The sequence below is a fragment of the Brienomyrus brachyistius genome, chromosome 16 (genome assembly GCF_023856365.1).
Source record: "Brienomyrus brachyistius isolate T26 chromosome 16, BBRACH_0.4, whole genome shotgun sequence".
In the NCBI taxonomy this organism is placed as follows: domain Eukaryota; kingdom Metazoa; phylum Chordata; class Actinopteri; order Osteoglossiformes; family Mormyridae; genus Brienomyrus; species Brienomyrus brachyistius.
The window spans coordinates 4113134-4139689 of NC_064548.1; the positions used below are offsets into that span (position 1 = coordinate 4113134).

At 43.5% G+C, this 26556-nt stretch overlaps 2 protein-coding genes across 4 annotated transcripts; one reads left to right on the plus strand and one right to left on the minus strand.

Moving 5' to 3' along the window:
- The first annotated feature begins 315 nt into the window (after nucleotides 1-315).
- On the plus strand, nucleotides 316-21466 carry LOC125709577 (serine/threonine-protein kinase Nek5). Of its 3 annotated transcripts, none has more exons than XM_048978168.1 (21): nucleotides 316-1217; nucleotides 1510-1644; nucleotides 2289-2385; nucleotides 2651-2748; nucleotides 3622-3705; nucleotides 4266-4336; nucleotides 5058-5144; nucleotides 5871-5925; nucleotides 6142-6342; nucleotides 9319-9412; nucleotides 9990-10117; nucleotides 10441-10697; nucleotides 10961-11090; nucleotides 17196-17285; nucleotides 18425-18505; nucleotides 19286-19363; nucleotides 19444-19548; nucleotides 19935-20148; nucleotides 20410-20526; nucleotides 20755-20839; nucleotides 20936-21466. In XM_048978168.1, exons 2-21 carry the CDS (start codon nucleotides 1522-1524, stop codon nucleotides 21240-21242), a joined length of 2502 nt encoding a protein of 833 aa, XP_048834125.1. In that variant the 5' UTR covers nucleotides 316-1217; nucleotides 1510-1521; the 3' UTR covers nucleotides 21243-21466. The 3 variants fall into 3 exon arrangements, with proteins under 3 accessions (XP_048834125.1, XP_048834126.1, XP_048834124.1); XM_048978169.1 differs by having other exon boundaries at nucleotides 10441-10509; nucleotides 10627-10697; nucleotides 11012-11090; nucleotides 20755-21466; XM_048978167.1 differs by having other exon boundaries at nucleotides 11012-11090; nucleotides 20755-21466.
- A 340-nt stretch (nucleotides 21467-21806) lies between these two features.
- Nucleotides 21807-24841, minus strand: alg11 (ALG11 alpha-1,2-mannosyltransferase). The gene is made up of 4 exons (XM_048978170.1): nucleotides 24752-24841; nucleotides 24084-24305; nucleotides 22765-23714; nucleotides 21807-22577 (listed from the first exon to the last, which is right to left on the minus strand). The coding sequence occupies exons 1-4, from the start codon at nucleotides 24796-24798 to the stop codon at nucleotides 22294-22296; spliced, it is 1503 nt and encodes a 500-aa protein (XP_048834127.1). The 5' UTR covers nucleotides 24799-24841; the 3' UTR covers nucleotides 21807-22293.
- Nucleotides 24842-26556: the final 1715 nt, after the last annotated feature.

Here is a 26556-nt window from a genome sequence, read left to right on the forward strand (position 1 = left end):
AGGTTTCGTCATCTCACTGGTGCATATTGGTTTATCTGGAGCTGTAGGTCAGCTGGGTGAACTTGGTACGTGTAACTTCTGTAAGTGGTCTGCCACGAATTACCGACCACGTGACTAGTCTAGTAAATCCCGTATTCAGCATAATTTTCTGAAACTTTTTTTGTTATTTAGTATTTAATAAATATCTTACGATGTCTACTTAAACGGCAATGTATGAACTGAATCTGTTGGGAGTTAACGACTAGGGCTTTGCTTTTTCTTGTTCCGCTCGTGTTGGAGCACGCGTTTTACTCGGGTGTAACCGTCAGGTAAGATGGAAACGCTGCTTGTCCAACACCAGTCATGCCTGGGTTGCTACCTGTGTTACTCACGGCTTCCTTCCGAAGACAGACATACGCTGCACGCTTCTTATCCAGAATGGAAACACGCCGTTATGCTTATAAGAACTGCTTTTGTGACTAGTGCTTTTCATACAATCCCCATAGTGATTTCAAGTGCATCCCAGGAAAAGAAATTAACATCTAGTGTCAGATATGGGTGGACAGTTGAAAATGCAGGCTTGCAAATTTTAAATGAAATTATGAGATTCGTGTCCCAGTTTGCGGATTTTTCTTGAATCCTAACCTGCGCCTCGCACTCATTACGTTGCCGAAATAGACAGACTATGGAGACGATAAAATGAGTCTTCATGAAAATTTCGCTGCAAGACTACAATCTGGATCAATTACTACCACCGCTGAAATTGCGACTATGTCTGCAGGATCACGGCCGTATTAGTTATACACTACTTAGCTGTTTAACATATGTCGGTTTTCGACTTTCAACTGGATGAACAAAACGTCGATCCTCATGAGCACTTATTGATAAACAAATAAATGCTTTACAATGTGCTTTTCGTAATGTCAAAACTTTTTTGTTTAGGTAAATGTAAATTTAGTTTTCCATTACTTTTACATTGATCCCACAAACAGACTTATTGGAAATACGCTTCCCAGAATTCTCTGCTCGCGCATGTCCACTTCACACTGACGTTATGGTTATCTGCTGCGTATGGAAAATATTTTACATGCTTTACAGTTTAATCTTGCTGGCTAGTTAAATTATACCGAATAGCAAAAAATATATACATTACTGGTGACAAACCTTAAGGGCCTTTTTTTTAATCGGAACTAAGTACAGTATATTTGTTTACGTGTTGCCTTGGTAACGGAGGTACAGTAAGTGACATTTTATTGACTTCATACTACAGTGTTACTGTTATATGTTATGTATCCGATTATATATATATAACAAAATACATGAAACTGTCTTCTTAGTGCATTTGTAACTTTATCGAATCCAAACTTAAAGCCGTTCGATGTCCGGTGTAAATATAACATATTCTCTGCGAAAACAATACAATAAACAATAGCGACTTTCTAAAAGACACTTTACTAATGTGAATTGCCCGTACAGGATAATGAATTTTTGAGAGCAGGAAAATCTTCTGTTCCCATGCGCTTTTTCTAGACTGTCACTGACATGAACAACTATGAAGTTGTACGGAAAATTGGAGAAGGAGCGTTTGGAAAAGCTTTCTTAGTAAAAGCCAAAGACGGAGGCAGCGAAACGGAATGCGTGGTGAAGGAAATCAACCTGAGGAAGGTATTAACTTTGTATACTTAATGTGCGTCCCATATTTTCTGAGTAACTAATCACTAATCATAAGCAAAACCACTGGTGTTTTTCCCAATTTAAAAATGCTACCTTTTATATTGCTATGTTACCTTTTAATAAAACGGACTGAAATTACCAACAAAGGTGCGCTTAGGATTCACTGATTTGTGGCAAAGAACCAGCTTATTGTCCGTCATCTAGCATGCTGTGCTCTGATTAGCATAAAGACACCGATAGATTTGGATACAGAAGTAACGTCTCCTGCACCATGTCTCAGAATTGCCAACAATGGGCCTCGACTCCCAGATGCTTTAACACAGCATGAAGAACTCCAGGAATCACAGTAATATCATGCATAAGAAGCAAGTCAAGCTGGACTATTCAGTCACTAAGCTCTCTCAACATCTTATCTTAGTGCCATGTCCCCCAAAAACTATAATACACACACACAAACTATACAGACATCTTATGCCTTATCTTACTGAGTGGTATTCTAGAAGGTGCGCCTATTGTGGATACTTGACCATGGTTGCTGCCTTGTCAGGTAAGTTGGAAGTTCCAATGAAGTGTAAAGAGAATATTGCTTAATATTATAGATTTCATGATGATTTCTGAAACGTTGTTCTTTTCAGATGCCTGTCAAGGAAAAAGAAGCTTCCAGAAAGGAAGTGGTCCTGCTCTCGAAGATGAAACATCCAAATATTGTCATGTTTATAACATCATTTGAGGGTCTGTGCATGCCACGCATATAATGTCTTTATTACTACTAGTACTTTCACAACATTTTTAACGTAACTATGGATTCTCATATGTAAAGGAAACCTAGGCAGAGCTCTTCAGAAAGCATAGTTTTCTGGAATATCTCTGGTGGCTTTTTGTCGGGAAAAATTATTAACCTAAATCTTCATAAAGAAAACTCTTTAAAATATACGGGCAGTAGGAATAGGCAATGGAGTGAATGTATTATCTTGGTTGTATTTTGCTTGTGATTTAGAGAGGGCCAATCTGTATATTGTGATGGAATACTGTGATGGAGGAGATTTGATGAAGAGGATCAGTACGCAGAGAGGCGTACTGTTTAGCGAAGACCAGGTATACGCATAGGGATGTATACATGTCTGTGTTTGATTAGTTCAGCATATGGTTTTGTCCACAGTCTCCGAAGAATCTTAATGAGCTAAAATACTTTTGTCGAGTACAGGCTCTTCAAGTAGATTAACTTTGACATCTGAGTTGTGTTATTGAGTGATTATGACTGGAAAAATGATAACTTCATGTCACTGTCCAGTCAATTAAACCAGTAAATAATTGGGCAGTTTTCATGTCTGCCTTCTACAAATTGGCTTTACTAACCTGTGGCATGCTGGATCCATAGCTAAGAATATCTGGGTTACAGTCCTGGATGCAACAAAGTTTGGGATTAATGGAATAAGACAGTTGAATAAGGCTAAAATATTAAACTTGCTCTCATCCAAATAATTTTTGGATAAAACTTTTTTTTTTCTCTTTTATGCAAATGGATGCTCAAACGTAGCATGGTGCTTTCAGAACATAGTGCTTAAATGAACAATTTGCTACCCAAAGGAAAATTGCTATAGTGCAGGTGACCTGAGCAGATATGAACAGGAACTTTGCTAAACCTCAAACTGAGCTGCATTTCTGGGTTCCGCTCTCCATATGCATTGTATCACTGCAGTGAAAGTCAGTTCCACTGATTGTTAAACAAACATTGTCTTGCGGACATTGTGCTGGGTCACAGCTTCCTCTGAGGACATAGACCAGGTGCACGCTGTGCTCACACATGGGGGGGGGGGATGTCCCCTTGCCTGCTTAAGCAAACATGTCAAATTTTTATTTCTAGTTCAAACTGTTTGAAGAAACATAATGCGATCAGGCATGGAGGATAGTGCATGTAGAGTGTGTGTATTTTGGGAGTCTCTCCAGATGTTTTCCTGTCCTCCTCAGATAGTGGACTGGTTTGTACAGATTTGCCTGGGACTGAAGCACATTCACGACAGGAAGGTCCTACACCGGGACATCAAGGCTCAGGTACAGCGACTGCCCGTGGACCCTTTGCCTGCCTCCAGCCTGCCTCTCTCAGTAATCAGCCGTGGCTCAGTGTCTGCGAAAGAGTGAGGAAGGGCCTAGAGAGTCTCACTCTGGCATTGTGATCACAGTCAGAGCATATGCAGTCCTATAAATCAGGGTTTCCCGATCTGGTTCTCAGGGGCTCACAGACAATCCCCATCAGTGGGTCCTCGTGGACTGTCTGGCAGGGAGCATGGGAAACTCTTCTATAAATGAACTGGATATCCTAATGTTGGGGGACTAGGAGCAGGGGCAGAATTTGGGGGGGGGGGGGCTGCTGATCCGCATGGATGGCGTCCTCACAGGACCTGAATACAGTAACATCTATTAACAGGATAATGCTCAGGAGCAGAGTAAGCTTCTGTATTCGCGTCCTTCATCCAAGACCAAAGCAGTGTGGTTCTGATAAGGTTGTCATCCTCCTGGAGTAGAGTGGGGTAGCTGCATAGTGTGTCCCATCATCCTGCTCTCTGGCGACTGCCTTATGATCTGCTGCAAACACGTGTTCTTCTCCCCCACAGAATATATTTCTCACTAACAACGGGATGAAAGCAAAGCTCGGCGACTTTGGAATTGCAAGAATGTTAAACAAGTGAGTTGCTCTAATCGCTATCTGTGTGAACTGCAGGGATACACTGTGCCCAATCTGATGTTTTCTCAGCCATAAACACTGTTTATTGGGAGTATGTTTGGGGGGGGGGGACGGTGGGAAAAATTGACGTTAATGTTTTTTTCTGTTATAAATAGCTGCATGACTGAATCAAACATTTCCAGCATTTTCGTAAACAAAGCTGAAAAACTTGGCAAAGATGATGTTTTTTATTTCTGTTTTCAGAGAAGCATAAAACTTATTGTTCAAATCTACATTGAAAGCAGGAAAGTTTCCTGAAATCAAAGCATTTAATTCCTGAATCTGCCTGTGCACCAGCCAGCTTTCCATTGTCATGCAGCATCACAGAAAAAGTCCACAGAAAGCAACAGTGGCTTGACAATTTGTTTTTGTCCACCTCGATCTATACACAGCAAATATATGGATACTAATATGGATACTATACTAATACTAGTATGAATACTATACTAATTCTCAGCAAATATATGGATTGAAAACAGAATCCTCTGTAAGATATGTTGAAGTGCATATCAATTGTTAGCTGATAGTTAAAATCCGGTATATAAGTCCCCCATCCATTTTATCCTTGTGTCATACTTAACAGCTTTGCTTGTTCTATAATGATATATATCTTTGTAAATTATTTGTCAAATCACAATATGATTATTATTTGTATACATTTTAGTTTATTGTTTTATTTCAGCACCATGGAACTTGCCAGAACGTGTGTGGGGACGCCTTACTATCTCTCGCCAGAGATTTGTGAGAACAGACCCTACAATAATAAGACGTACGCAACCCCTGTCCCTTTCTGCAAAACACTTCCTGTTTTTAGTCTTTTCAGAAAACGGACATTGACTACTCCCCCCTCGCTTGCTTGGCACCACAGTCAAGTTACCCAGAATTCAATTGGGGGAGGTAGGAAGTATAACAGTCATGGCGCAAAAAAGCACTTCCTAGCTTTAATGCTTTTCAGCATGTTGTGTAGGAAACAAGCTTTCATCTCCTTTGTTTCAAACTCTGAAAGATGCTGTGTGGGCCAGGAAAAGGCAGAAAACCCAGGTCATGGGGGTGATTGTTCTTTGAGCACATATGCGTTGGGGGTGAATGTTCACATTCAGGCATATTAAACCAGGTGCATGTGATGTTGGCCTCAGGATAACCGCGGCCGTCTGTGTGCCACTGCGGCAGCTTTCTCACATCACGTTGCTTGCATAACCCCTCCGCTCATCTCCCCAAATCCTTTACTGACCTGAGTATTGAAATCATATGAAGCAATTCATCTTATTACATTACATAGTGTGTGACGGCCAGCAAAGGCACCTGCTCCTCTAACTGATGGACATCATCCAAGTATTTCTCTCGAGAACAAAAATTTTTATCCAGATCAGTAATGACTAGAGGTCACACCTAACATATGTAATAAGATATAAACAAAGTTTTGTGTGAGAGTGTTATGCCGAGATGAATGAATGCACTGCAGTTTCTCAGTTACTGTTGTGCTCTCAATCCCCAGGGATATCTGGTCTTTGGGATGTGTTCTCTATGAGCTGTGTACTCTCAAACATGCCGTAAGTACCGATTCCAATGATATGCAAAAAAGAACTGCTGTAAGTTCCATCAAAAAGCAAAAAGTCAGATTTATTTATTTGTAGGAGAAATAAGCTTCATTTAAAATAGAATTGAATGTGTGTGATACTTTCCAGTGTTTAGAATAACAGTGAAATAATAACACAGTACAAACATGTTGCAGTCTCTGTGTTAAGTGATTGTGTTGCTGATTGCAGTTTGAGGGCAGCAGCCTAAAACAGCTGGTGCTCAGGATCTGTAGGGGGCACTTTAAACCCATCGCCCCCCGTTATTCGTGCAACCTGCGCCTGCTGGTGACACAGCTGTTCAAAGTGAGCCCGCGGGATCGGCCCTCAGTCAACTCTGTCCTGAAGAGGCCCTTTCTGGAGAAACTGATCAGGAGACACCTGGATCCACAGGTGGGGCGCAGCATCACCTGCCAGTTTACACATCTGTGACTCTTGTCGTCTCTCGTCGCAGGTTCTGGGGCAGTTTTACTGGAGAATTGTTTTACTCATTATGCACAGTGTCTCCTTCCATATACACATCTCACTCAGTGGGTTAGTACTCTTGTGCCTGTGATAAGAAGGTTTCCAGTTCAAATCCCACGGTCAGCAGAGTGATTTCACCATCAGGCCCTTGAGCAAGACTCTTAATCCCGATTTCTCTAGGGACTATCTAACTCTGCTTCTGCAATAAAAAATGCATGTTGCTTTGGATAAAAGCAGTTGCTAAATACGCGTAATCCTTCCCCGTTATGTTAGCATTATCTCCAGCCCTGGCGATGTTTAAAGACCACCTATTTTCAGAAAAGGTTTTATTTCTTTTTCTCGTTTTTTAAATCTACAGTCCATGTTCTCACACCAGCATAAACAGTCATCTGTTTGCCATTCCCTGTCTGCGTATTTTATGAGATTTGTTTATCAGAAGGTTTCTGCATGATAGCCTAACCTCAATGTTCTGACATGAAAATAAGAGCAGGATGCCCTCACTTTGCAGAATATATCTGATATATCTTTATATTCAGACCATAGGGACTGTAAAACTTTAGTGGCTTAGCCAAATTAATGATATACTGACTTAACGTCATATAAAATCTAAACGACAAGTAAATGACAAACTTCAATAAACTGTCGATAAGGAACATTGCTTGATAGCACACATCTGCCTATCACATCACGGAAATGAACACGATTCCAACCAATCATATGGAAAGAGGCGATTTTACCAGGGGTGCAATTGCACTCCCTAGTGAGCAGGTGAAAATTCAGTTTGAACATAAAAAGTTCAATAAACAGACAGATTAAATACAAACTATATTATGAAGTTATGTTTGAAAATGTGACCTGCGATAGTCATATCAATGTGTAATGATAATGTTTAATGATATGTTATTGACCCCTGTGGAGAAATTCCCTTTTCACCCATCCTGCTCTCCATAACACACACAGGCACATGCAGGTGAGAGCAACCTTGGGGATCACAGTGCAGGATGAGCTGCCTTTTGGGACTCGAGGAGCTTGAGGTTAAGGACCTTGCTCAAGGGCCCGCAGGCATGTGACTGCTCTGCTAAGGCCAGGCATGAACCAGCACCCTCCACATCACATGCAAAGAGTGTTAATCAGCTGAGCCACTCACCACCCCCATTTGTGGTCAATGTATATATGAATGAATTTTTGGGCTCTCTCACCTCGCACCCGCTGGGAGAAAACCTAGCATCACCTATGCATATGGTTGTCTTTTAAAAGCAGACAACTTACACCCAGCAAATGCCTTACAAGGTTGATTGAGTTATCAGGGCACAGCACATGGAAGAGATAAGTGCCCCTCTGACGAAGCTTCAAGTGTCGGTTATGAAAGCAACAGCTCAGCGGCCACAGCATCTAAAAAAGGAGATATTGTGGATAAACAAGATAAAAAGATGTCGATGGCAGTACTTTTTGCATTTTAAACTCTGATACATTTCAGACTGACTCTGCATACTGTAAAAACTAAACTGGAAATATTGTGAATTTGATTCACCACTCAAAGCATTGACCAATTAGGGTTTCCATGTTCAGTGTGAGGAAATATGTTACAAATTACATGCCGTATTGGTTAAATACAGGACACGACATCATATTTTCTCTTGCGTAATGGGTGACATTTACTGGACTGTACCAGCAATGTCAAACCTGTTTCATGGAACGAGCAGCAAGGCAGCCAGTGAAAAAACCCAGAGACAAATCAGACCATCTGCATCTTCTAAAAAAAAAAACTAAAAAAGGTTTTTCTTTTTGCATGGTTTATTTATTTGATTTAGATTTCAATTGGCAGTCCATTCATTTTTTTTGCATTTTCCTGTTCTGAATTTGTTTAAGAGCAATTCTAAGGGAATTTTAAGCAAAAACATAATCTTGAAATAAAGAAATTATGTGAATTACACTGTAATAATCATCAATATCGGCGCATGTGAGGAACATAATCATGATAAAGCATTTTGCCATAATGCCCAGCTCTAGTGGTGAGATTTCATTTTGTGTGAGTGTTAAGGTGGGCTGGTCAGGCATGGTATTCCAGTCTGCAGCATTTAAGTAAGGAAACTCTGAAACCCTGCCGGAAATGTCTAGCAGTACCTGGACAGCTGGGATAAAAGCAAACTGGAATAAGTCAGGTGACTAGTCTTAAATAGACTGGGACAAATAAAAGAGCGTCCAGCTATGGCACAGTCCCACAACAGTACAGCTGAGTGTTAAGTTAGGGAGGACACAGGACTCATAAACCACCATTTCAATTAAAAGGACCTGGGTTTCACTTAAGCACTTGCTGTGTGCTGATTGGTCAGGCTCCTATATTCATGCAAATGTCACTAATGTTGAAGTGAAACAGCCGGATGAGTCTTTCAGTCAAGGAAACAAACCAGTGCAAAAAGAACTGAACTATTTAGCCAAGCACAGGGGTCTTTCAGTAGTTTGTAGAACTTGAAGTACCTCAAAGTGTCTTTCCTGACATGGATTATCTGGTACACAAAAATGAAATGGGTTCTCTGCATTTAACCCATGTGACATCATGGCATATCAGGAGGCGGCTGATTCAGCACCCGGGGTGCAATACCCTGCTGGTCACGGATTTGAACCTGCAATTTCTCAATTACAAGTGTGCTTCCCTAACCATTAGGGCACCACTGCCCACAGTCACTGTGTCACCAGTTAAGCAGATATGTTCATAATATGTGATTTTCTGTGATTTCTGGACATTGAGTAAATAAAACATTAAGACACATTTCAACTTTTAAAGAATTTTAAGAAGGCCATGGACTGCAAGGAGATCAAACAAGTAAACAAGCAAGTGAACTCAAGCAGAATAGCAGCATGACTGAGGTCTGTGCCTGTCTTTCTGATGCTCTCCCATCCCAGATGATGGCAGACGAGTTCAGCCACACTGTGCTGCACAGAAGGAGCCCCCCACGCCCCCGCCCCCTGGCACGGCCCAGGCCAAAACAGACCGCAGGTACCAAGGGTCATTGCTGGTGTGTTTCCTCTGTAGTGGTAAGTGGGGGCTCCAGAAGGAAGTCAGGTGACCAAATGACAGTAGGATCCACATGTATACAAAGTCATTCGCACACATACTGATTCAGGAAGGGAGTGTCAGAGTCCTGCACTTAAGCAAGAATGTGCTGAACCATTTGGTTATTTAAGCAGCTACAAAAATGCCATAATATTTCAATACCTGTCCGCACCCCCAGTGTATCCCCCTCCCCTTCCTCTCATTCATTTGGACACAGAGTCAGACATATACATTCTGTCATGTCATCAGGGTGCTACTCAGCAGCCTTTGTAGGCTGGTGCTAAGCCCACAATCATACCAGTTATAGCACCAAATAAGAAAATGTACCACTTCAAATCGCTCTAATATTGCCACATTAGATGATAATCTGCCCCAGGGAAGTATCATAAATGCATATATGAACTTATAGTTTCAATGAACGGAAGCCCAAATATTTTTCCCCAGACCAACCTTACCACTGTTCTGGAAGTGAGTTGCAACATAACTGCAATTCTGTGAACTGGGTTTCTCTGATTGACAGAGGTTGTCGCTAAGCCTAGAGCTGCAGAGAGGCCTGCTCCCTCTGCCAAGCCTGGGGACTTGGCGAAAAAAACACCCCTCAGACAAGTGTGGAAACCCCCAGCCAATGTCTACACTCCAGAGTATCAAGTAATTGATTCTCCTGGTTCATTTTTCCAGTTTTCCTGTAAACTGCACAACATAATGCCTTGCAGGTCCTTGCAGGTAACAAATAGCAGCTGTACCTGCAGCCATGTCTTTTCAGAAGAATTTTCCCCTGTATCTACAGTATGTAATTGCCATGATTTAGTGAAACTTATTTTTTTGTTGACTTGATTTTTATCCACTTGAGGTGGATCTTAGATGAGTGTAGGTTAAGTGCCTTTTCTAGTGGGATGTATATTATAATAGGCTAGTTCCTCTCCCCCTCACTGTGAATTAGCATGTATATAGTGCTTCTCTCTGCCTCTCAGCACCTGGTTAACCACAAAGCGGCACTGAAGGAGAAGGCTCTGGACCATGACCATTGGGCCAATCACATGGTGAATCTGTATGACCAACCGCAGGGGCTCTATGTCCACTACCACGCCCAGTTAGATGCCATCCAGCAGAAACGCCAGGAGGAGACCCCTCCTCATCTTTACCCTCCTCCTCCTCAGCCAGCAGCCAATCAGGAGAAAGCCAGAGATTCACAGAGCGACTGGGTACATTATCCAGAACCATATCAGCTGTGAGTTTCTGGTACAGCACCAACATGTGAACCGAGCGTCAGTAATTCACCGAAAAGCTGGTACCAGTATGAACTAATTAAGGGGAACTGTAAAGTAGCTTTAGTGCAAATTGAATGTTTATGTGCATCTATCAGTTATATATTGATAGATAATGGTGCAGACAATGTCAAACAATAATGACACATTTTATAGTTCTGAATCTTCCCCAGTCTATTGAGTCTGAAAAATCACATCAATCAATTAATTGCCATTTACTTTCTAGACCTTCTAGTGAGTCTGCTAGTGTCAGTGTACAGATGTGCTGTTCCTCTAGAGTGGTGGCTGCACGGGAAGAATATTTGCGGAGAAGACAAGAGGCCAATCAAAACAAGCTGAGGGCTGAGAAGCAGTTGGTGAGTTTCATACAGTACCTCAGTGAGACACAACTGGTGAGTTTCTCTTATACTGTACTCCGAGTGAGTCACAGCTGGTGAGTTTCTCTCATACTGTACTCAGTGAGACACAACTGATGAGTATCTCTAATATTGTACCCAGTGAGACACAGCTGATGAGTTTCTCCTATACTGTACCCAGTGAGATACAGCTGATGAGTTTCTCCTATACTGTACCCAGTGAGATACAGCTGGTGAGTTTCTCTCATACTGTACCACAGTGAGACGCTGGTGAGTTTCTCTCATACTGTACTCCGAGTGAGGCACAGCTGGTGAGTTTGTCTCATACTGTACCCCAGTGAGACACAGCTGGTGAGTTTATCTCATACTGTACCCCAGTTAAACACTTCTGGTGAGTTTCTGTCATACTGTACCCCAATGAGACACAGCTGGTGAGTTTTTTCATACTGTACCCCAGTAAGACACAGCTGATTAGTTTCTCTCATACTGTACTCCGAGTGAGGCACAGCTGGTAAGTTTGTCTCATACTGTACCCCAGTGAGACACAGCCGGTGAGTTTATCTCATACTGTACCCCAGTTAAACACTTCTGGTGAGTTTCTGTCATACTGTACCCCAATGAGACACAGCTGGTGAGTTTCCCTCATACTGTACCCCAGTGAGACACAGCTGGTGAGTTTTTTTCATACTGTATCCCAGTTAGGCACAGCTGGTGGGTTTCTCTCATACTATACCCCAGTGAGACACAGCTGATGAGTTTCTCCTATACTGTACCCAGTGAAATACAGCTGGTGAGTTTCTCTCATACTGTACCACAGTAAGACACAGCTGGTGAGTTTCTCTCATACTGTACCCCAGTGAGACACAGCTGGTGAGTTTATCTCATACTGTACCCCAGTTAAACACATCTGGTGAGTTTCTGTCATACTGTACCCCAATTAGACATGCTGATGAGTTTCTGTCATACTGTACCCCAGTGAGACACAGCTGGTGAGTTTCTCTCATAGTGTACCCCAATGAGACACAGCTGGTGAGTTTCTCTCATACTGTACCCCAGTGAGACACAGCTGATGAGTTTCTCCTATACTGTACCCAGTGAGATACAGCTGGTGACTTTTTCTCATATTGTACCCAATGAGATACAGTTGGTGAGTTTTTGTCATACTGTACCCCAATAAGACACAGCTGGTGAGTTTCTCTCATACTGTACTCCGAGTGAGACACAGCCGGTGAGTTTCTCTCATACTGTACTCCGAGTGAGACACAGCCGGTGAGTTTCTCTCATACTGTACCCCAATGAGACACAGCTGGTGAGTTTGTCTCATACTGTACCCCAGTGAGACACAGCCGGTGAGTTTATCTCATACTGTACCCCAGTTAAACACTTCTGGTGAGTTTCTGTCATACTGTACCCCAATGAGACACAGCTGGTGAGTTTCCCTCATACTGTACCCCAGTGAGACACAGCTGGTGAGTTTTTTTCATACTGTATCCCAGTTAGGCACAGCTGGTGGGTTTCTCTCATACTATACCCCAGTGAGACACAGCTGATGAGTTTCTCCTATACTGTACCCAGTGAAATACAGCTGGTGAGTTTCTCTCATACTGTACCACAGTAAGACACAGCTGGTGAGTTTCTCTCATACTGTACCCCAGTGAGACACAGCTGGTGAGTTTATCTCATACTGTACCCCAGTTAAACACATCTGGTGAGTTTCTGTCATACTGTACCCCAATTAGACATGCTGATGAGTTTCTGTCATACTGTACCCCAGTGAGACACAGCTGGTGAGTTTCTCTCATACTGTACCCCAGTGAGACACAGCTGATGAGTTTCTCCTATACTGTACCCAGTGAGATACAGCTGGTGACTTTTTCTCATATTGTACCCAATGAGATACAGTTGGTGAGTTTTTGTCATACTGTACCCCAATAAGACACAGCTGGTGAGTTTCTCTCATACTGTACTCCGAGTGAGACACAGCCGGTGAGTTTCTCTCATACTGTACTCCGAGTGAGACACAGCCGGTGAGTTTCTCTCATACTGTACCCCAATGAGACACAGCTGGTGAGTTTGTCTCACTCTGTACCCCAATAAGACACAGCTGGTGAGTTTCTCTCATACTGTACCCCAATGAGACACAGCTGGTGAGTTTGTCTCATACTGTACCCCAATAAGACACAGCTGGTGAGTTTCTCTCATACTGTACCTCAGTAAGACACATCTGATGAGTTTCTCTCATACTGTATTCCGAGTGAGGCACAGCTGGTGAGTTTCTCTCATACTGTACCCCAGTTAAACATATCTGGTGAGTTTCTGTCATACTGTACCCCAGTTAAACATATCTGGTGAGTTTCTGTCATACTGTACCCCAGTGAGACACAGCTGGTGAGTTTCTCTCATACTGTACCCCAATGAGACATGCTGATGAGTTTCTCTCATACTGCACACAGTGAGACACAGCTGGTGAGTTTCTCTTATAGTGTACCCCAATGAGACACAGCTGGTGAGTTTCTTTCATACTGTACCCCAGTGAGACACAGCTGATGAGTTTCTCTCATAGTGTACCCCAGTGAGACACAGCTAATGAGTTTCTCTCATAGTGTACCCCAATGAGACACAGCTGGTGAGTTTCTCTCATAGTGTACCCCAATGAGACACAGCTGGTGAGTTTCTCTCATACTGTACCCCAGTGAGACACAGCTGGTGAGTTTCTTTCATACTGTACCCCAGTGAGACACAGCTGATGAGTTTCTCCTATACTGTACCCAGTGAGATACAGCTGGTGAGTTTCTCTCATACTGTACCACAGTGAGACGCTGGTGAGTTTCTCTCATACTGTACCCCAGTGAGACACAGTTGGTGACTTTTTCTCGTACTGTACCCAATGAGATACAGTTGGTGAGTTTTTGTCATACTGTACCCCAGTGAGACACAGCTGATGAGTTTCTCTCATACTGTACCCCAATGAGACACAGCTGGTGAGTTTGTCTCATACTGTACCCCAATAAGACACAGCTGGTGAGTTTCTCTCATACTGTACCCCAATAAGACACAGCTGGTGAGTTTCTCTCATACTGTACCTCAGTAAGACACATCTGATGAGTTTCTCTCATACTGTATTCCGAGTGAGGCACAGCTGGTGAGTTTCTCTCATACTGTACCCCAGTTAAACATATCTGGTGAGTTTCTGTCATACTGTACCCCAGTTAAACATATCTGGTGAGTTTCTGTCATACTGTACCCCAGTGAGACACAGCTGATGAGTTTCTCTCATACTGCACACAGTTAGACACAGCTGGTGAGTTTCTCTTATAGTGTACCCCAATGAGACACAGCTGGTGAGTTTGTCTCACTCTGTACCCCAATAAGACACAGCTGGTGAGTTTCTCTCATACTGTACCCCAATGAGACACAGCTGGTGAGTTTGTCTCATACTGTACCCCAATAAGACACAGCTGGTGAGTTTCTCTCATACTGTACCTCAGTAAGACACATCTGATGAGTTTCTCTCATACTGTATTCCGAGTGAGGCACAGCTGGTGAGTTTCTCTCATACTGTACCCCAGTTAAACATATCTGGTGAGTTTCTGTCATACTGTACCCCAGTTAAACATATCTGGTGAGTTTCTGTCATACTGTACCCCAGTGAGACACAGCTGGTGAGTTTCTCTCATACTGTACCCCAATGAGACATGCTGATGAGTTTCTCTCATACTGCACACAGTGAGACACAGCTGGTGAGTTTCTCTTATAGTGTACCCCAATGAGACACAGCTGGTGAGTTTCTTTCATACTGTACCCCAGTGAGACACAGCTGATGAGTTTCTCTCATAGTGTACCCCAGTGAGACACAGCTAATGAGTTTCTCTCATAGTGTACCCCAATGAGACACAGCTGGTGAGTTTCTCTCATAGTGTACCCCAATGAGACACAGCTGGTGAGTTTCTCTCATACTGTACCCCAGTGAGACACAGCTGGTGAGTTTCTTTCATACTGTACCCCAGTGAGACACAGCTGATGAGTTTCTCCTATACTGTACCCAGTGAGATACAGCTGGTGAGTTTCTCTCATACTGTACCACAGTGAGACGCTGGTGAGTTTCTCTCATACTGTACCCCAGTGAGACACAGTTGGTGACTTTTTCTCGTACTGTACCCAATGAGATACAGTTGGTGAGTTTTTGTCATACTGTACCCCAGTGAGACACAGCTGATGAGTTTCTCTCATACTGTACCCCAATGAGACACAGCTGGTGAGTTTGTCTCATACTGTACCCCAATAAGACACAGCTGGTGAGTTTCTCTCATACTGTACCCCAATAAGACACAGCTGGTGAGTTTCTCTCATACTGTACCTCAGTAAGACACATCTGATGAGTTTCTCTCATACTGTATTCCGAGTGAGGCACAGCTGGTGAGTTTCTCTCATACTGTACCCCAGTTAAACATATCTGGTGAGTTTCTGTCATACTGTACCCCAGTTAAACATATCTGGTGAGTTTCTGTCATACTGTACCCCAGTGAGACACAGCTGATGAGTTTCTCTCATACTGCACACAGTTAGACACAGCTGGTGAGTTTCTCTTATAGTGTACCCCAATGAGACACAGCTGGTGAGTTTCTTTCATACTGTACCCCAGTGAGACATAACTGATGAGTTTCTCTCATAGTGTACCCCAGTGAGACACAGCTAATGAGTTTCTCTCATACTGTACCCCAGTGAGACACAGCTGGTGAGTTTCTTTCATACTGTACCCCAGTGAGACACAGCTGATGAGTTTCTCCTATACTGTACCCAGTGAGATACAGCTGATGAGTTTCTCCTATACTGTACCCAGTGAGATACAGCTGGTGAGTTTCTCTCATACTGTACCACAGTGAGACACAGTTGGTGACTTTTTCTCATATTGTACCCAATGAGATACAGTTGGTGAGTTTTTGTCATACTGTACCCCAGTGAGACACAGCTGATGAGTTTCTCTCATACTGCACACAGTTAGACACAGCTGGTGAGTTTCTCTTATAGTGTACCCCAATGAGACACAGCTGGTGAGTTTCTTTCATACTGTACCCCAGTGAGACACAACTGATGAGTTTCTCTCATAGTGTACCCCAGTGAGACACAGCTAATGAGTTTCTCTCATACTGTACCCCAGTGAGACACAGCTGGTGAGTTTCTTTCATACTGTACCCCAGTGAGACACAGCTGATGAGTTTCTCCTATACTGTACCCAATGAGATACAGCTGATGAGTTTCTCCTATACTGTACCCAGTGAGATACAGCTGGTGAGTTTCTCTCATACTGTACCACAGTGAGACACAGTTGGTGACTTTTTCTCATACTGTACCCAATGAGATACAGTTGGTGAGTTTTTGTCATACTGTACCCCAGTGAGACACAGCTGGTGAGTTTCTTTCATACTGTACCCCAGTGAGACACAGCTGATGAGTTTCTCCTATACTGTACCCAGTGAGATACAGCTGATGAGTTTCTCCTACACTGTACCCAGTGAGATACAGCTGGTGAGTTTCTCTCATACTGTACCACAGTGAGACACAGTTGGTGACTTTTTCTCATACTGTACCCAATGAGATACAGTTGGTGAGTTTTTGTCATACTGTACCCCAGTGAGACACAGCTGGTGAGTTTCTTTCATACTGTACCCCCAATGAAACACAGATGGTGAGTTTTTCTCATACTGTAGTATGAGACAGTTTTCTATTAGCCTGTAATTTCCATGAAAAATTCATGTATTTAGCCTATTTCTTTATGAAATAAGCATGTATATTATTATTATTATTGTCATTAAGCTACATGGTAGCTCAGTTTCTGACCATGTAAAGTCAAGCATCATTATCAGTTTATTGTTTTTCCGCATTGCAGTGTAAGTCTGTTCTCTACGATGACACGAGGAATATTATAACTTGTTGAGGGCTTACCATCTGTGCACTGACCCCAGGGTCAGTGTGGTGTCAGAGTAACTCTGTTGTCCCCTATCCCTGCCCCCTCCCCTATAACACCCTCAGTCGTCCCTGGACCTGTATTCCATGTCTTCATTCTTCTTACTGCTCACTTTCTCTGTTCCTTGTCTCTTCCATCAGGGTCTCCGGCCCTCCACTGCAGACTCAAATCAGCCCAGGGCTCAAGACGCCAGGCTTAGAGGGGAACCCCCACCAGACCAGCACCAGGAGGTAGGAGGGGAGGGAAGGCAAGAGGACAGAGGAGGAGAGATGTGGGACATTAGAGAGGAGTGTGGAGGCACAGAGTGAAGGAGAGAAGGAAGCTGACATTCATCACATTCAGGGAGGGGCCATATCTTCAGTCTTCTAACTTTGCTTGATTTTTATTAGGCCTTTCATTTACCAGCACATTATTACAAGAACAGATCGATTTGACATTACAATTAGAATACATACATTTACAGATAATTTATCATTTATACTTTTCAAAAATGATTAAACTGAAATTTCTGTGGTTCTTCCCAGTTAGTACAGCACGTCACTGAAGATGATGAATCAGTCAGGCTCGAATTGCATCACATTGTTTAGATTAGTTAACCTTGCTGGCAGCTGGGCTCTGAGGGTGTGGGGTTTACAGGGTGCGGTGCACATTGCATAAACATTACATGCACCTCAGGGAAGCTGCATTGTTTATTGACTTAATGGAGATTGTCTGTCTCTCAGTCACATGCATTACATTGGCAGCCCAAAAATACATAAACTTACATAACATGATCCCTTTCTTTCTAGGCCATATGATTGGCTCAAGCATAGCTCCAAAGGTGGAGATGTACTTTGTAGGAAAACATAATCACTGCTGTATCTCTAAATGAGAAAGTCTGACAAGCAACAATGTATAAACAATGTAAGCCAATGAACTGTGGGTTTACTATGGTTCACCGCTTGTGAATGGAAAGTTACTGATGGTAAAAATTTAACATAAAGTCAAGTTCATTTTGGGGGAAGTGTGAATATTGGGAGAGTGTGAATGCTGAATTAATAGCATGTGTGAAATGTAGGTGTGAGAACGCAGAACGTGCATCAATACTGTGAAAGTATCAAGTTAGCTTGAATTCTAGGTGAACATCTTGAATACCAAGTGAATGTAACTCATTCTGATCCAGTATGAATTCTGTCTACTAATATTTCAGCAATACTGGGAGTAACAGTGAATGTTACTACTGAATGAGAGTTCATGGAGTATGAATATTAATTGTAAGAGTGATGGCAATACTGTGAATGATGAGTGAATAATGAATATAAACAATGATAGATTATGGCAGGTGATCAGCTAGTGAGGCATGATGTATAACCATGCTGTCTGTCTGCAGGAGTATCTGAAACAGCTGCAGGTGATCAGACAGCAGTATCACGAAGACGTAAGGGGCATCAGGATGAAGGCAGGAGTGCATGTATGAGTGTAACACCTGGAGTGCTGCAAAGCCATGACCAGTGACAGACTGTAGAAATCAACAGGGTGCAATTGGGCTCCCAGCCCAAAGTCTGAATGGGACCATTGTTGCTTTCCAGAACAGAGAAGGAAATTTTGTAAAGCGGCCATTCTTAAGAGAAGCCGCCAGCTAGATACATCATAGCATCTGACTACATACATGGAGTTATGAAAACACTGCAGGATTTACACAGTATTTACAGCATATTTTAAAATGTTTCTGATCTTTAGCTCTGTTGTTTAGTTTGAGTCTCAGAACACTTGTGTGCTGATTAACAGATGATAAATGGAATCTATTTAGTGTTTTTAACCGTCCAGTGTTACAATGATGCCATCTAGTGAAAACAAGCAGTCATTCAAATTATATCCAGTTACTTTTTGTTTTTTTTTTTAAGAATGTCAATTGTCCATAAAAAAGCTCACTGTGATGGTAATATTTAAATTTATTTGATAATTTGTCATGTTGCCCTAGCAGAAGTGCTGTAATCAACCTAAGGATAAGGCAGGCTGATCCTCTCCTAGAACTGTAAGCAGATCAAAGACCAGAAGCAGGACATACCTTCTCAGTGACACTCACACACTGCCACACGCATACCGGATTGTGTTCTCACACAATGATTATTCTGAAAACCAGATATCAGGCAGGGAGACGGGCAAGCTGCACCTCTGGGACGTTTTAAATGCATATGGGGGACAGGAGCTGAATTATGATACGCCCTCCCGATGTGATCCTCTCCCAAAGGACTCAGAGAGAGAAACTGAGACGCTGGACAAGACGCAGCAGAATAAGGAGGCACTGCAGAGGAAGGACAAGGGGAAGGTGAAACACCAAGGCAAACAGACTTTTTAAGGATGGCTGAAGTTTTAAAAGTGATGTTTTTTTTTAAAAATTGATTCCAGAAAGGGATCATGTTTGAGGTTCTCCTAAATGATGAAGCAATACAGGCTGGGAGAAAAAAAGAAGAGAAAGATCGGGGCAATGATGAGGACAATGAAGAGGAGGAGGTAAAGCTGAAAGGGAACATCATCGCTAAGACGCATAAAGCCAAACGCATTCTGTTTCAGGACAGATCTGACCTCATCACCCAGTCGCACTGCAACAAAGACAAAACAATTTTCAGCAAAAAGAGTGTGGTAAAGTGGAATGATACTGATCTGGCCTTCTGTCTGTAAGAGTGTGATTGTCTCAGAATAGGCAAAGGACTACATGGAGTAACTAATGTTTGTCAGGTTTAACCACAAGTTCTAAGTGACATCTATGGTCTATAACAATATGTACAATACTTATCTACTAAATATTAGTAAATATATTTTGGGTGAAGACATCTGCAATATAACATGACAATGCAGCATTTAATCACCTTAGACATTCCCTGTGTATCTAATTCCAGGAAATGGACCCATTAAACCAGACCCTAACATTCCAGGCTGGAGAGGAACTCAAGCACAGGGAGTGGATTGGTGTGGGGGCAAACGCAGTGGCGGCGGAGGGCCCAGAGGTGGTCCGGAGGAAGGGCTGGGGTAAGGAGGCCCCCAGGACACTGCTCGGTGCCCTTGCCAACATGGAGGTGTCCTCCATCTGTACCATGTCTGCTCCTGCCCTAGGTGAGGCTAACTGCAGTGCCTCGATGACTGTACCTTCACACTGCTATCTCCCACAAACTCACAGTCTGCCTTTTTCTTAAACCCCATCTCTGGTCTGGCTGCTGACTGTTTGCTAAGAAAACTGCCGGAACACCAGGGCTACCCTGTTCGCTAAACTGTGTCTAAAACAAAACACTATTTTGCTGTTTATCAGCACGATCCTGTCTTGACTGACTTTCAGTTGAATGCGCTGTGTGTGGTGTCTCTCCACCACTTCCCCAGCAGAAGATGGGGGACCCTGGGAACAGAGGAAACTGTGGGCCGGGGGGGCGACCAACACTCTACTACAGGCCCTTGGGCAAGCAGCACTTACCTCTACTGTCACCTTCAAGCCCTCAGGTAAAAACTTGCCCCTCAGATAAAAACTTGCCCCTCAGATGGCTTCACAACCCTACAATGGTTCTCAATCCCCCCTCAGATAATGCTTACATATTACTCTACATGCATATTTATATAGTCATTCTTTCATTGCAAATTCTTAGGTTTCTCATCTCTCCTCCTGCTCATCAATTAATACCTATCCTCTTTTTTAAACTGCCTCTCACATGGACACCCCTGACCCCATAGCAGAGGGGGAAGATGAGGATGATGAAGGCTCAGACACAGACGTAGATGAAGAGCGACTGGAGCCCCGGTCAGATGGCGAGGACACGTACGCAGCTTCCCCGTCTCTCCTGCTACCGGAGTCCAACAGCACAGCACTGGTTTCAACAAGCGTTTCCCCCTTTTTTTCCCCCCTGCTGTCCAGAAACTTTGAGGAATCAGAAGATGAGCTGATGGTAGAGGTGATTGAATCCATGAAGAACTACATCCCTCAGGAGGAGGAGAAAGGAGAAGATGAGGCAAACGGGAAGCAGACAGAGGGCCAAAGGCTGGAGATCGGTGATGGGGAGACAGAACACGCCATGGCCAGCACACCGAACGCTCAAGCCAGGCCTCACAGCCAGACTCCAGAATGCACAAATACGCAGATGCAGTCAGGAAATCCAGGTGTCGCAGACAGGGACCAGGCCGGGGGTGGGGAAAGCACCGCTGCCGAGCAGGGGCTAAGCTAACAGACCCTCAGCGTGACCAGCACTGTGGGGAAGCTCCCCAAGCCAGTAGCATACAGTGACAGTCCATCTCAGGGATATGACAGGTCTCCGATCAGCTCGAACATCTCATTTGAAGGCCCATCATGCAGCTGCACTTTCTGGTCTCATTACTAGTTAAATGTTAAGGGGTCTCTCCCCAGTGTCCGTACAGGGGACGTGGGTGATGAAGAGGGATATATATACCTGTGAAGGGTACATGGCACCTACTTACTGTACTGGGCTCCTGGTTACATCTCTAGTAGAATGCAGCAAAATAGGCAATGGAATCAAATTAAAAGGCAAAAGAATTCAAAATAGAACACATAACACTCAATGCAAAGCGATTTGGTGTGACAATACTTTGTTTCAAACTTTCAGTGCGGGAAAAACTAACCAGGCCAGAAGCATTAGCAACAATTCCTGAACAACTTCAAAAACCCCAAACTATTTTGTAACAGAAACATTAAAATTTCAACTGAGAAAAAAAAAAAATCATATGCCTCTTTTTCTGTGCACCAACCTCATCAGCAAAGTCTTAACACGGCATTGGATCTTTAGAATCTGATTTATAATTTATTAGCACGTAAAATGAAACCCCAAAAAATAAACCAACAAGTTCCTTCATCATATTGATCGTTCTGAAGATGATAGCATATTTACAGCAACTGGGGATGGGGGGAGGGGCTGAGCTTGGTCCCACATGGGGTTACATCTCCTGTAACATATCGCTTCGTCCGCCCCTGGTCTCAGTAACACGTACGGGAGTCATGTGGAAAACACTGAGGAAAACGGGTGACTGACTGAGGGCGTCCGTCCACTAGAGGCACCCTAACAGAAAACCGTACGACACACTGAAGGGGAGAGAAAAGGCTACAGTGTCTAAATCCAGTTACAGAGGACTGAGCCACAATCACAGGTTAATAAATGAGGCCTCTGATAGGCACAGGTGGCCCTGCAGACGGGGGGGGGGCAGAGGCCGGGTGGGGTAAAGCCACGGAGGAAAGCTGGGGAGAATGCCGAGCTCCTCGGTGCCTCACTGCTCCACGATTCCCATGACGGATTCCATGGCGGACAGAAAGGAGGCCTCAAATTCCTGGTCAGAAAAGCGGGTGACAGAGCGGCGGGCATTGCGACGAATCTCCAGGCGAGCGGCTGGGGGCATGGCCAGGATTCTCTCCATGGCGTCCGTGTAAGTGGCCACATCGTCTGCCAAGAAGCCTGTGGGGCTCCCCTCGTATGGAACCACAATGTCCAGCAGGGGGCCCCCCGACTTGTGGGCTAGGACTACTGCCCCAGCTGCCATACACTCTACCACACCTATTGAAGGAGAGAGAGGGCAAGGGTAGGGGAGGACAGATAAAGCATGAGAGGGATGAGGTCAAAGACATTCATTTGTAAACTGAAGGTTTCCCATTCAAATAGCAACCCTATATAATATAAGGCGATTTATATAATATAGGCGATTTGAAATATCACAAAAAAAAACTAGGATGAGTGTGTTTACCTATCCCGAAATGCTCATTCCACATGGTGTGCAGACCCACAGTAGCAGCAGTCAGCTCCTTCTTCAGCTCCTCAAACTGAACATTTAGCTTGAACTCCACCCTGTCGGCCACACCCAGCTCCTGGCAAAGCCCCCGCAGCATCAGCACCCGGTCCTCGTCCTCCTGGTTTCGGCAGCCTCCAATCAACACCAGCCTCAGTGACTCACGGCCCAGGCCGGCCGGCCGCCTGTCCAGCAGACCCCGGAAGGCTCGGATCTGCAGACGGTGGTCCTTCTCTGGGCGGAACTGGCCCACCGAGACCAGGGAGTGGCACTTCCTGCCAGAGCCCTGCTCTTCCTCCAGCTCATCCAGAGGACAGTCTAAAAACGCATGGACGTCGCACGGAGGGTAAACGATGGCGGTTCGATTGGGCACTCGCCACAGGGCCAGGATGTGCCCCAGTGTCCAGCTGGAGTTGACCATGACCATGTGGCTGCAGGAGCCCGCCAGCCCATAGAGCAGCGAAAAGGCGCAGTAATAGACCATCTTGATGGCGCTCAACAGAGGGTTTCCAGCTATGTAGTCCACATTGTTGAAACGCACGTCCCGTTCACGGATCACCGACAGCATGTCAGTGCTCACGGTGGGGTAGTGCACATAGCTGACCACGCGGCAGCCGCCCAGGTGGCGGAACAGGGGCAGCGTGAAGGCGTAGCCCATAGAGTCCACATAGACGTCAGGGACAAACTCCGTGAGCGCCTCCCAGCCTAGGAAGACCGAGCCCACGCTCTGGCCCAGCAGGGTGAAGTGGGGATACAGACTGGCCTCCACGAGGAAGCGGTGTTTCAGGAACACAAACTTGACAGGCCGGGGCATGCGGATATTGAACCGCTGACGAGCTCCATTGAGAATCTGCTCCCCGGTCACACCCAGATCTCCAGTGTACACCACGATGGAGACATCTTGGTATCTGAAAAAGACGTGGCGAGACCCCACACGGTCAACATCCCACTATTCAGCATGGTGTGATTTCCAGTGACATACTAGAAAAAAAACACTTGAAAAAGTGTCAACTTTAAGACATTTTACAGACATTTACTGTACTGGAGTACACAGCTGTCTACTGAATTTCTTGTCGGATTCAATTTCAATGAGAGTCCAAGACTGTCATGTATGATGTGCTGTCAAAAAAGTGGATTAGTTTTATCACACAACTGCATGCAAAGCATCAGGCTTCCCAAGGCTGTCTAATTCAGTAATGCTAGAATCCTTAATGGACTCAACTTATACAATCTGATGTGGGGGGCAAAATTCAAAAACACCCCAGTATGTGTCCTACCTGTTCTGCAGAGCTCTGATGGCACACCAGAGAACCCTCTCCCCGCCCCCTCCGGCATTACAGTAGGGGTGAAAGAATGCGACAGACAGGGCTTTCTCCCGGGCCAGTCGGGCGCTCCGGCTCCGCTGCAGCCACATGCGGACCCCCAACATGAGAAAGGCTAGAATCGCCGACAGCACCACGCACAGATAGACGCATGGTAGAACGAGGGACCACAATAATCTGGAGAGGAATATTGATGCATTAGGTAATGACGAAATCAGTTCCGCAGCTTAGACTGTCTAAATAGAAAAGAACACAGTGAGCGACAAAACGAGACCACCAAACACTGCAATAATATTTTGCTGCAGACTCCCTAAGCAGTAAGTAAGTAAAAAAAATAAACTAGCTTACGTCCACTGGACGAAATCTAACAAACACCATGATAAACATTTTATTTACAGAACCATTCAGATACTATCCAACGAACGGAGTTCATTATTTAAAAAATAATGAAAACTGACCCCCTAAGGTTTCGGCCGTGGTTTATTTTATACTAAAGTATACAAATAAACTATCCTATATTAACCGGATTACATACCAACTACCAATGATAATTGGGTACAGTATCTATAAACTCTGGGTGTTTAAACACCGTATATAAATTATAATTTTTAAAAGAAGAACACCTGATTACGTCGCATAAGCAGAGAGACAAGTGGTCGTGCGCAGCCATTTCTGACAGCACAACGTTACCTTTGACCCGGATGTTAATGTCAGAACCTTTCGCTACGTAGCAATTCTGTGATTGGACAAAAAAAACAAACAATAAATCACATGTTGGGCGAGGGAGCGTCTGGTTGGATCGTTCGCCTGTTTAAATGTGTGTCGACCGAAGTCAATTTTGTTTCGATCCATTCGCATGCAGGTTGAAGTTGTTGTTGGGTGGATTATTAACCCTAAATACCTAGTTCTATGATTTGTTTTATACTTACATTAATTAATGATGTCAAATGTCTTATGACCAGGATGTTAACGTTACTTGGGGCATTGGGTGGTGTGGTTTCGTGGTGTTTTCACGGTGGCTGAGCAGCACTCTTGTCACAGTTCACACCCCTCCAGCATTGTCCGTCTTCTGTGTGTGGCTCCCCGTGTAGTGGGTTTCCTTCCACAATCCAAAGACAAGCGGTTGTGTGGTTTCCCAGCGTGTGTTCGTCTTGCGGTGGCCTGGCATCCCTTCTTTGCCTTGTAATTTGCGTTTCCAGGGATGGACTCCAGGCTTCCCACGGCTCTGTACGTAAGCGGTCGGAAGCACGTCTATTATCGTTATCGAAAGCTAGAACTATATTAAAGCATTTTGAAAAACTTGACGTTTTTACGTATCGTTTTTTAGAATATTATAAGGCAGAAGTAATGATCTGTGTACCCCCCCCCCATGGCAATCATTTGAGGAAACGTAATGCAGGATATTGCGTTTAGTGACCGTTAATGATATCTGACACATGTGTTGCGCATTTGGAGGACATTGGTACATAACGTGCACTATATACTCAGGTTGCTCTAAAGATCAGACACATAAAGCAGGTCTATAACTTTGTCTATCGTTAGAAATGAAATTACTAAAATATATAAAAACTATACAGAAGTATATATTTCAAATAAAAGCTAATAAAAACGACAACCACACAAAACAACCGGATTTCAAATGAAAATTGAAATTAATTATTTAAAATTTTAAAGTATAATAACACTGATTGGAAGATGGATGTTGAAATTCCCTTTTCCAACAGATGGCGATATTTTAAAGATTGTCTTAAGTTAAACGTCTAACCACAGAAAACACACGCAACAAGAGAACGCATATTTAACAATTGAAGGATTTGAACCATCAGACCTATTGGCATGTGAGAGAACATGGTAAGTATTTAAATATATTTAAATTAAAATATAAAAAAATATTCATATATAATATTTATGAAGAACTGCCATTTATACTGTTAGAATTTATATCCATATTTTAGCATGTTTTATAGTCTAACTTCCCCTAAACTTGCATTAAATCATGCACAATCATTTTTTTATATTAATATAATGGCCACTTAGAAAATGAATGACAAATTGATGGTTTAAGACACAGTAAAACGTAACATTGAATATGGAACATAATAGTGTTACATTTCTAGAGGAAGATACAGATATAGTATATCCTTTGATATCACATCTATTGAGCTAGATACGGATTTTAAGACACTGAGGAACTGAACACAAGCTCTGGTGAAACTAGATATGACACACAGGCAATAGATCCTGTTCGTAATACATGTGTGGAATGAAGCCTATTCTGTGCAGGTTCTTCCTCAATGTTGTTATAAACTGTATTTAAAAGGAGTTATGCATATGAACATTATAGACACCCACAGATATTTTTCTTGCCTATTACCTTATAAAGAAAAGCATGACTACTTCCTGCTCACTATGTTGCATTACACTTCCT